Source organism: Belonocnema kinseyi, chromosome 5 (genome assembly GCF_010883055.1).
Source record: "Belonocnema kinseyi isolate 2016_QV_RU_SX_M_011 chromosome 5, B_treatae_v1, whole genome shotgun sequence".
In the NCBI taxonomy this organism is placed as follows: Eukaryota; Metazoa; Arthropoda; class Insecta; order Hymenoptera; family Cynipidae; genus Belonocnema; species Belonocnema kinseyi.
In genome coordinates this window covers 30,654,766-30,666,767 of record NC_046661.1, presented here as the reverse complement: position 1 = coordinate 30,666,767, position 12,002 = coordinate 30,654,766, and the positions used below count along the sequence as shown (strand labels likewise).

The following is a 12,002-nucleotide window of genomic DNA, read 5'->3' as shown; positions in this document are numbered from 1 at the left end:
TGTGAAGCCAGAAGTATTTTGGAGGCGTGTCAAACAAAAGGTTTAAATTCACTTCAGAGCTTGATTGTAAGCTTAATTTTAATCCGATCATTACTGAATTTTGATAAGATCATTGGAGCACGTTTGGAATGCTTCATGCAAAAATCAGTAATGGTATGATTTTTTTCTGATACAAAAAACGCGTTTAATAGACGTGAAATGTTAGCGGGAGAAGAAAGGTTCTCTTACAAAAATAGAAATGACTGCTTGACTGTACTAACAAGCCCGTTACTCTCTCGCTTGCCCTCGCGTATATGTTTTGGCGGAAGAGGGACGCCGATGGTCGCCTGTGACCACATGACAGTGGTCGCTTCATGCCCTGGGAAATGCAGTTCGAAGGGTCTGAGGCACATGGAAGGAGTTGAGATTATTTACGATGGGTGCATTATGTTTTCTACCGTTTGAAGAAAAAAGTGGGCCTGCAGTAAATACATCGTTATTACTTCACCCCCCAGACTCAACTCGGAAATTCCGAGAGTTTTGACACAGGTTCAGAAAAAGGCGGTTTTTAATATCAAAAAATTACTTTAAAATTTCGAAAATTTGCAGATGCGTTGTTAAAAAATGAGGAAGGTTAATGACAAAGTCCCTACTTCGAGAAATGAAAGCAACTTCTTCAAATTAGGCGTTGAAAATGACCAAAATAAATTTCAGTATTAAATAAATAATATAGCTACAACAAAATTATCAATATTGCACGGTAGATTACCTTTAGCCAAGCTCGAAACAATAAACTGCACTCGTTTTCACTGAGGCAATCGCTCATAAATGCAAAAATAATGAACTTCCAAAAATGTTCAATCTCTTCAATTTTCCGGACAAACTATTCACTTGTTGGCAATGTTTTATATAACCTTTTTTATTCAGAAGAAAATTTAAAGTGTTTTATTATATAACTATTTTGCTCTAAAAACAGCCGTTTCCAAGGGAAATTCAAAAACATTAAATAGGCCGCCATATTGGAAGATGGCGGCTCGAGCCCCCTCCCCCCCCAATTTAATGAATTTTGGGAGGTGTTTCAAGACCCCCTAAGGAAGCTTGCTGCCAACTAAGTTCATTGTTATAAATTATTTCCATTTAAAATCCTTCGTTGACTGGCCTAATAGGTATAGGAGACTCTTTGGCTAGAGAAGAGAAAAGGACGAGCGACGCTTCACTCCTAGTCCCTGCGTTAACCGGATAGATTCGGAGACTATGCATGATAAAGCAGTGTACGATACTTACGATTCAAAGTTTAATTTTGTGAGTCAATTCAATATATGTTCTTTACATAATTCTCGATATTAACAATTAGTCAGTATTTGTTGCGAGTCACAATTTTTGACATTAACATTTTGACATTATATTCAGAGTCTCAAAGGAAAAAGAGGTTGTAAGATATAGTTTGGCTGTCATCCCCATAGGGTGCGCAGGTTGGTAACGATGAGTTACGAGTTAGTTAGATCCCAGACCTTATCTGAATAAAGACTCGTTAATTATGATTTGCGTTTTGTCAATTAATTTAATAAGAAACCGATTTCAATACTCTGCAATATGAAAATGAAGTTTTTGAAATCAAAATTGAAAAAAATGTGCACTTACAATCTACTCTGAAGATCGGCAATTTTCTGTTTGAGCCTTGAAATTTCGTTTTGTAACTCTTGATTGGACGTTTGTGTATTTATTGATTCTTGTCTTGCTTGATCCAAAAGTTCTTCTAAACGCCCGATTGCTGCGTGATCTCTGTTCATTTGGTCTTGAACCATTGCATTTTCTGTTCGTAGTCGATTCACTTGTGATTCGATCTGAAACAAATGAAAATAAATATATTTTTTCATTTTACGCCTATGTTTAAAAAATTTTAAGGATTTATTAGAAATCTTAAGGCGGCTCTACCGACATTTTTATTTTCTGTTGGAAAAATAACTAAATAGGGCTCTGACGTTGCCAATATGGTGGCCAATATTGCAATAGGTATATATTGTTAAAAATGTTCGAAACATTCTGACACATTTAAGATACAAAAGTAACTAAAATTTACGAAATTAGGTTGCTGAAAACGAAATTCAGTAACTTTTATAGTATATTTACAAAAAAATTTTAACCCTCTGATGGCGCCCCTGGGTCCGTAGGTACCCAGAGGTAGTATAAAAGTGAAAATTCTGGAGAAGATAAGAAGAGGGGTGCATAAGCAAAGGTCGCTAAATTAGGTGAAAAATAAGGCCTAATTGTGAGGCATCTGACCCTACTTAAAAGCCAGTATCTATTCGAGTTATAAGCATTTGAAGCGCTTTGTGAGCATATATTCACAATCTTCAGATTTGAAAAATAAGTATACTTTTTTATGATAAAAGAACTGATAACACGACCTTACCCAAGAAAATGCGATTTTTGACATTTTCGATAATTTTTTATCATTTTTGTACATTTGTTTTGTTTAAAATTGTACTATCTTTTGCCTAATTAAAATATCAATACCAAACTCATGCAGCTGCATTCCTGACATTCTAAAGATTTTATTTCATTCCTGGTTAGTTGAAAAATATGTATTCTAAACAGTTTTTATCTCTGAAATATGTTCTAGGTAACTACATACCCAGGTGCGCCATGAACGGGACGCCAGAAGATGTGTGCCATCAGAGGGTTAAATTTAAAAGCGGTTTCTGATAATTACGAATATTTTCATAAAATTCATAAATGGAAACAGAAATATAAGTTATCGTAACAGAAAGTAAGCGCAGTTGCCTGCGCACTCGCTCCCCGAGCGCGTTCGGCTAGCAGACGAATCATGGAGATTCAGTATCGGCGGCGGTAATCTGCGTGTTCGAAATGTTTTGTTATGATTTGTTACATAAGGGGGACACTTTGTTCATGTACATAAGTTTTCGGAACATCACAGGACAAATTGGCCTGGTGAGTAAACAACGAACCTAGCTAACAAAAACTTTTTTAAATCAGGGAATTTTTTTTGTTAGGAAAAAGTCGAGGATTTAAAGAACAAAAATCGTGTAAAATTTAGAGAATTTCTGTCATTTTAAACTGTCAAGTAAAATAAATTAAAAATTTTTTAAATTTCAATTTGAAATTATTTTATTTCGTTTATAAAAGATTCTAGGTTAAAAATGTTACAAGCCCTAGCGATAGAAATCTCTGAGTATTTTCTAGCGAAATAGCCTGACCCATTTGAGACTATAAGCAGAGTCGATTTGAAAAAATTTATTCCCTGAGATAGTCTGAGAGATTTGGGTCCTTTTCAAGGTCCTTTTAGTGGTCCTTTTAAGAGTGGTGCGACGGTAATATAATGTTCCTTTTGTATTCGTCACGTACCGGGCGGGCATAGTTATTTACAGTAGTTGGCCGTCGCTAATCCGACTCCCTTTTTAAATTTATCTTTAAATTATTAACACTTTTTTTAATTAATGAATTTTCTCATTATACTTATTTGTAATTATAACTTATATAATAATATAGAATTTTCTAGTTGGATTAAAAAATGTTGTCTTTTTTGGCGTATCTCATTCCATTTACGAAAAACGTCGTGTTCATTCCAATTTTAAGTATTTAAAAAAAACAGATATCTGAAATCATCGAAACCCCTAAATTCCGAATTATTTTTTAGGCTGTTAACTATTAAAATTAAAAAATCTACTTCTAAATTTTAATCTGAAAGCTTAACAAAGCACCCTTGAGTGTCGGCTACTCTATTGATATAGCCTCTGTGCTTGTTATTTATGATCGAATTCTTATTTCAATTTCAATCTCTCTGCTTGTTATTTATGATCGTATTTCAATTTCGGAAAGGACATTTTAAAGCCTTTAAAACATTTAAAAGAACTACCTAGACCTTTAAATATATCTAATTGAGTGCGTGCGAAGAATTTCTCTGAGCTTCTCTGACCCTGGAGAATCTTTAGAATATACTCAGAGATTTCTATCGGTATGGAGTTTACAATTTTGCTCTTTGAATATTCATATGATCAGACAAAATAAAAAATGGCTCAGTGGGAAATTAGAGAAAAATAAAGTTTTGCGGGAACCCTTGTATATTATTCTTATTAGTGATTTGTTAACCTTGTATTTTTTTTGTCGTGGCTGTCGTGCCTGTTTAGTTATAAGTTTTATTATTTGTTTGAAACTTCATCAATTTTGTTGAAAACGCATCCTTTTTGGTCGAAAATTCAATTTTTGTGTTGAAAATTCATGCTTTTAGGTTGATAATTCAACTAGTTTCATAGAAGATTGATTTATTTTTAAATCTTATATTTTGAAGCTAAAAAGTCAAATTAAAATCGTTTTTGGTTGAACATTCAACTATTTTTTGAAAATTTGTCTTTTTATTTTAAAAATTCATCTATTTTACTAGAAATTGCATCTTTGTTCGATCAAAATGCAACGGTTTGGTTTAAAATTCAAGGATTTTGTTTAGAACAATTTTTTTCTGTGTTAAAAATTCAACTGTTTTGTTGCAAATTCATATTTTTAGGTAAAAAACTTAACTATTTTCACAGAAAATCTCATTCTTAGTTAAAACTCATATTCTTATTTTGAACAGTCAAAGTGAAATCTTTTGGATGAAACTAAACTATTTTTTGGATAATTTGTCTTTTTGATTAAAAAATTCATCTATTTTAGTAGAAATTACACCTTTCTTGGATAAATTGCAACTGTCTGTATACGAATTTAATCACTTTTTTCAAAAAGTTATCCTTTTTTATTAAAACTTCAACTGTTTTGTTGAAACATCGGATGTTTGGGTATAAAAATTAAAGTATAATTTTCGCAGAAGACTTACTTCCTGTTGAAAACATATTTTGGATAAAAATCCTACTATTTACTTGAAAGTTAATGTTCTCCCTGTTTAAGGATTCAACTTATTTTTTGAAAATTTTGGTTGAAATACTTTGTTAAGAAATCATTTTTTGTGTAACGTTTATATTTTAGTTGAAAATTTATTTCTTTCGTTGAAGGTTCGACTATTTTTCTACAAATTAATTTTTTGCAGAAATTACATACGAATATTATTTATAAAAAATTAAATTAAATTTTGTATATATTTTGTAAGTCAATTTCTCTAAACATGTAATGTATAGAGAAATTATTGTTTGGTTAATTAATTTTTCAGGACAAATATAGACTACATATTTTATATTAAAATGAATGAACCAAAAAACATTTTATAGCCTCTTGGAATTTTCAGTTACAGTAACTGAAAATTCCTAAAATGTAAAAAAATTTTCTGTAACTTGTGACTGGAGTTTTATACAGTTACCGTTGCTAAAATTTATGTTACAGTTTAGAAAAATTTAGAAACGGTTTCTGCATAAAGTTTTCGTGACGCATCTCTGAAAAATCATACATAAATTTCTAACAGTGTAACATGATCACAAATGTTAGACAACCCTTCATTCAATTCCTTAGCATGTCACCTTAACAACCAATATTTATATGCAATTATTCTTAACATATAACTCAATTCTCATTCAATTTATTATTATTCATTTCTCAATAACTCATTCTTAATTATAACTTAAAGTCATCACTGAGACACCACTTGTTACGCTAGCACAATTTAGGGCCCAAATAACTAATTCAAATTCAAAGAAAGTTATTGCGTACAATGTCCACTGCTTGGGAACATTCCAGGAATGTTCCAATGGAACGCTCCAAAAATAAACGACCGTTATTGTTATTATTATCAATAAATATCGCATAAACCATAAGTGATACGCCAAAGTAGATGTCGGTATTCAAAACTAAAATAGACATCCATTTTTACCTATCTCTTACGGTTCACGTGGTAATTGTTGTTAAAAATAACAATAAAGGAAGGTTTCCCTCAGGTCCCCGTGAAACGTTCCTGGTACGTTACCAAGCTGTGGACATTTTACACGTTCCGAAAGTTACCGCGGAACATTCCAGTAACGTTCTCTGAATGTCCGAGAGTTCATGAAAGACCAGGTCTCGTCTGAAACAGTAGAGGAAGATTTCCATTACCTACAAATATTTCATCGATCCAATTTGCAAACAAAAATATTTACCTGTAATTTCAGAGAATCTTTGTCTCCTAACTGCTGCACAAGATTATCCTTTTGCTGATCGAGCTTAACACAAAGATCCCTTACTGCATTAAGATCAGCCTCCGCCCTCTCTCTTTGATTCTCTTGTTGTCGAATTTGAGTTTCCAAGCTGGCGACGCTCTGAGTCAAATCGGCAATCTACAAAAAAATATTCTCGAAAAAAGAACCCAAAAATCAAAATAATAATAATAATAATTCCTTGTTGGTTTTCAGCCTACATCTACATTTTCTAAAAACTTCTGTTATATTAAAATACATTAAATTAAAATTGACAATGAAAACAGAGTAGAGTAAATATGAAAGGAGAACTCTTATAACATATTTTGTAGATTTCAAAACTTATTTGAGGCACTGCCAGTGCACTTTTTAACCCAGTTTCTTATCTAATCAGGGTTGCCACAGACTTTCCATTTTTGATTTCCCTGACTTTTCCTGGACCTTTTTTCAAAAATCCCTGACTTTTCGACATACCTATAGCAAAATTTTCATGAAATGTAAACGTGCGTTTTACTATTTTCAACTTAAACATAAATCCATAATAGTCCATAATAATATAGTCTTAATTAAAGGTTTTTATTAATTTTAAAATATTGTGAGTCTAAATTATTTCATTTTTATCTAATTTAATTTGAAATTTCGTAATGTAGAAACAGAATAAGTATTTAATGTTTAGCAATATTTCACTGTTCATTTAAGACGAGTTAATTAAAACCATATATTAACAAAAAAAAAAAACAATTTGAAACTGAATTTTTTACAAAGAAAGCTTTAAATCTTTAAATTTGCGAAGAACTTTTGATCGTTTAGCGTTACAATTTTAAATGATCTATTTAAAAAGTGTTTAATTTATGAGTGAAATTGTTAAATTTTGACGCATGAATGACAATTGAACACTTATCATTTGCACAAAAAATTTGAGTAATTTTAAGAGATCTGTAGAAGTTTTGAAAAGAATCAACATTAATTAAAAACTTGGAATTATTTCAAGTAATTTATACGAAGTGCGTTAACATTTATTCAGAACTTCTAAATATATTTTAAAACTAATCCAAATTTTCCTACAATTTTTGAAAATCCAGCAAATTAAATAAAATCCTTAAAATCTTCCATGTTCTTCTTTGATCATTTTATGAATCTCTTAAAATATTCTTAAAAATACAGCTATATTTTATATATACATATTCTGTGTTTCGTTCGCGCAAGTGTAATTGTCCGCGCTATATTTTCAAGTTATAAGTATAAAAACTTAGAGCTCGGGGGGGGGGGGGGGGGGGGGGGGGGGGGGGGCGATCGCCCCGATCGCCCCCCTCTGGATCAGCCAATGTTTACTACACGTCTAATTTGTGAACAATAACAGACCTGTCCATTCCTGCACGGACGAGTCCGACAACAAAGCGCGCGGCGTGACCCCAGCGAGCCGAGAGCACCGAGCATCACCGAACATTCTCTAACAGTAGTCTAGTAGCGGCGCAGCGGCGACCGGCGCGCAATACTATGTAATCTGTATGAATTGATACGGCCCTAGCCGTGATCGACGATTGGTCAGCGGTTTTAAAAAAAATTCCCTGACCCATTTTCAAAATTCACTGACTTTTCACTGATTTCCCTGACCATTTTTTTTCCCCTGACTTTTCAAGGATTCCAAGGTCTGTGGCAACCCTGCTAATATACAGTGTTTTACTTTATTTTTAGTCTCCATTTTCAAATTCATTTGATGTTTTACCGAAATTTAACTAGTTTTTAAAAATCTTTTGGGTTTTGGCAATGATACCTGAGTTTCATAGCCTCTTATCAAACAATCCTTGTCTGCTACTTGATGTTCAAGGTCCATAAGACGATCTCGAGCCGATTGCAGTGCTCCTCTTGCCTCCGCAGCTTCAGTTTCTAAACTGTGATTGCTATTCTCCAAAACTGTTGCCTCTAAACTTAGACTTCGAAAGTGATTCAGCATCTCTGTCCTTTCATTTTCCTAAAAAAAAATCCAAATTTTACTTCTTTATTCTCCTCTTTTTTTCTTTCTGATTTCCATGCCAAACTCACAAAAATCAAGCATTCATATCATCCACTTTTTTGATTAATTATATTATTATTTTGGGATTTTTTTTATTAATACCGCTTGTCTTTTTTGAGGAAACTTTATTTTTGTTGTATCCAATTTGTCATAAACTCCTAATTTTATGATCCTGGTCATTTTGTGGAACTCCCTTATTCCTATTACAATTTTTAAATCATTTTGGATTTAAATTTGATTTTTTTTAACAGAGCATGAAATACTTTCAATATCATAAGTTATACTCATATTTCTGTATCTCTATTTCTTATTATCTCACTTTGTTTAATTATGTAGTTTTTTATCTGTTAAATGACATTTTGTTGAAAATAATATCTGAATAACTAAGGCAGAAATTTAAGTAGAATGAAATATTATGTGAAATATTCTTTCAAGTTATGATTATTCGAACATGCTTTCGACTCTTTCTATATCTGCGCTTCGAGCTGCAACTGTTTATGTTATAGCGATAAGTAGTCTAAACTTTGGTAACATTCCTAAATGAGATCACGAATTCGACGAAAACCTTTCTTCAAAAGAGCCCTTGTCCCATGCGAGGATGAAAACGTCATCGTAAAATCTGAGTCAGTTATTTGCCAGCTCTAGAGCTTGAACGATCGCTTGAGAAATCTTTACGAATTTTTTTCGGTCAGTTTGTTGCCACCAAAACTGAGAAAACCAACGAGGCTCTATTCAGAGCTTTCTTTTAAGTGAGTGAGGCTCTATTCAGAGTTTTCTTTTAACCTCGTGAGGCTCTATTTAGAGTATTCTTTTAGCCGAGTGAGGCTCTACTAAGAGTTTTCTATAAAAACAAATGAGGCTCTACTAAGAGTTTTCTTTACAAATGAGTGAGGCTCTATTCAGAGTTTTCTTTTGAAACCGAGTGAAGCTATATTAGGAGTTTTTTTTAAATCGACTGAGGCTCTTTTCACGAGTTTTCTTATATTTTGGGTGTGAAATAAGTGTTTCTGTAAATTCTTGACAAGTGGCGACTTTTTCTTGTTTATACATTTTACGAACTCTAGTTTGTGAGTAGTTTAATTTTTAAGCTCTTTACATTTTAATTGCTATACAAAATTTTTAACTTTTCATGTTTTTGATACCATTTTTTATAATTTAAACTAAAAACAGAACTATAAAAAAATTATTCGTGACAAATAAATCATTTTTACATTCTCATCAGAGAAGTTATTAGATATGTATAAAATTTAACAACCCGCCCCTCCCCCCAATTTTTGTCAAATGTCTACGTTTTGAGACCCCCTAAATCCGAAAAAATAGGTTTTCACGAATGCGTTTGTTTGTCGGTATGTCTGTATGTATTTATGCCTGTCTGTCTGTCAGCACGATAACTTTTAAAAAAAATATTTTAATTAGACTGGCCTCTAGTACACTCTTTAAGTGTCCTAAACTAAAGGTTAAGTTTGTTAGCCAGCCATAGTGGATAAAAATTCAAAAAGTGAGCTCCTCTTGAATATTGTTGAGACCATTTTTTCAAAATTCAAGAACTCTCTGTACGGTTATTCATAGTATAATAATTTACATTGATGGAAATGATAAAAAATTTCAGGGATAAACTCGAGTGCGCAGCACGAGATACGTGATGAGAATGTGTCCGTTAAAGCCGATGGAGCTTTAACAAAAGAGAATTTACAATCACCAAATTACTGTTGTCGATATTTTCACCTTTAGTTTTAAAAAGTGTAAATAAAGTCTAATCCTTGAAGTAGTTGAAACTGGAAAGAAATTTTTGTATTAATCAGTGAAGAGTAGTATACTCGTAGTATACTACAGTATGCTATATTTATATGTATTTTATATTTCAGAGTATATCAAAGAAATCGCCACTAAATTCTATGAATCAGCATCACTGTCACCTTATAAACATATCTCCTCTGTCCGGAAATATGATTATGATCCGCTTCTCAAGCACGCGATGCTAAAAAAGACTTCCTCATGAAATGAGTCTAACAACAAATTTCATTCTTCGACCCCGATACCCCTATACACTCTTCATCTTTACTTTTCTCTCATGAAATAAATTATCAGATTTTGTGTTTTTTTCCCGCTTGCGGGCTTTTTCCACATATAATAAACGTCATTCTTAATTCAAATCATGTCAAATTTCTCTCAGATTTAGAGTTCGGGAAAATTCCCGAAAGTTTAGTTATTATCACACAATATCATGGGGAATTTTCCCCATCAAATCTTGGAAAAAATTCACTACTTTTTGGTTAATATTCCACATGGATGTTTGGGGAATTTTCTCGACTAAACTTTGGGCAAAATTCCCCAAAATGTGTGGAAATTAGCGTCAACACAATTTTGGGGAAAATTGCTCAAGAAATTTTTTACATTGTAATTTTTTACGAGGTTAGTGGACATTTTTCCGAAGAATCCGACGTCTGGGCTACCAATTATTGTGTGTATAATGCAGCAAGAGCTTTAGCCGATGCGAACCGTAAAACAAAACCAATGGTTGATCATAAGACCAAAAGACAAATACATCAACTTGCCATAAAGATAGGCTGGGCAAGACAGTACGCGTCCCGCATTCAGAGTGTGATTGACTACATCACATCTGGCAAGAATTTTACCGCTAAGGTTCGAAAGTTCGCGCGCGAACTCCGGACCCGTTGAGAGAATACGGATACTATCTGATGCTATGAGAAGTCTAGAGCGAAGGGAGAGGTGGGTCAGAGAAAATCAACAGTTTCTCTCTGACCCATCTCGATTCTTCCAAGACGCTCCAGTTACTGTCGACCCCCCGCCCAAACCAGAGGAGGTCGAAGTATTTTGGAGAGAAGTGTACGAAGTGCAGCATAGACTGGACGAAGACTCAGAAAATATAAATAGCTTCAAGTTGCTGTGTGATGCCCCCATAAAACCTGACGAAGAATGCCCACCCATCACTACTGAGGAGGTGAAAAAAAGTATTAAGAGGGATGCAGAACTATTCCGCTCCGGGACCAGATTGTATCAAAAACTTCTGGTGGAAGAAGTTTTCTTCAACCCATCAGCATTTCGCCTGAATTTGATTTGGTCTGCACACACTGTATAAGGTATTCACAGCTATCCTAAATGATAGGATTGTTCGGACAATTGAACCTGTGTAGCAAGAAATGTATGATCAACGAAGTTCAATGCAGCATTTTACCAGCGTGACCTATCGATGGTCTGGATTGATTATCGAAAAGCTTTCAATTCGACCCCTCATAAATTTTTCATCTGTCTTTTGGAAAGCTTAAAGGTTCATCCGCAAATCGCTAGTTGCATAGAGAGATTGATGCCGCTTTGGAAAACCAGATTTACTATCTCATCTGGAAAAAATCGTGTGACAACTAACCAGGTCACCTTTCAGAGAGGTGTCTTTTAGGGCGACACCATGAGTCTACTTCTCTTTTGCCTACATTATTGCCAATATCTCTATCACTTCGCCATTCCAATGGGTACTTTTGCGGCAAACATACAGATCGAAAGTACAAGGTCACTCATGTATTTCACATGGACGATCTTAAGATCTATGCTAAAAACAAACAGAAACTACATCTAGCTCTAGGGATTGTCGAACGATATATTAAGGAAATTGGAATGGAATTTGGGTCAGACAATTGCGCCAATGTTTACTTGAAGCCAGGAAAACTTAATGGCATCCTTGAAGACCCTAAGCTCGTTGATAGAAGCACTATACGACACCTTTGCGCTGGAGAAACTTATACCTACCTGGGTGTGCCACAGAGTCGCATTCAGGATGTGACATCTAGAAAGGATACTCTCCGAAGCAGATACAAACGTCTCATCCGACAGATTTGGTCTTCCGAAATATAAATAATATTAATAAATAAAAATAATAATTA

At 33.6% G+C, this 12,002-nt stretch overlaps 1 protein-coding gene across 3 annotated transcripts in view; it reads right to left on the bottom strand.

Moving 5' to 3' along the window:
- Nucleotides 1–12,002, bottom strand: part of LOC117172335 (centrosomal protein of 135 kDa) — a 316,377-nt gene that overhangs the window by 33,544 nt on the left and 270,831 nt on the right. For all 3 annotated transcript variants that reach the window (XM_033360139.1, XM_033360138.1, XM_033360140.1), the window contains 3 exons: nt 7,867–8,064; nt 6,057–6,233; nt 1,621–1,823 (listed from right to left, as the gene is read on the bottom strand). In XM_033360139.1, the coding sequence (XP_033216030.1) occupies nt 1,621–1,823; nt 6,057–6,233; nt 7,867–8,064 (578 nt within the window). The remainder of the gene's footprint in view (nt 1–1,620; nt 1,824–6,056; nt 6,234–7,866; nt 8,065–12,002) is intronic.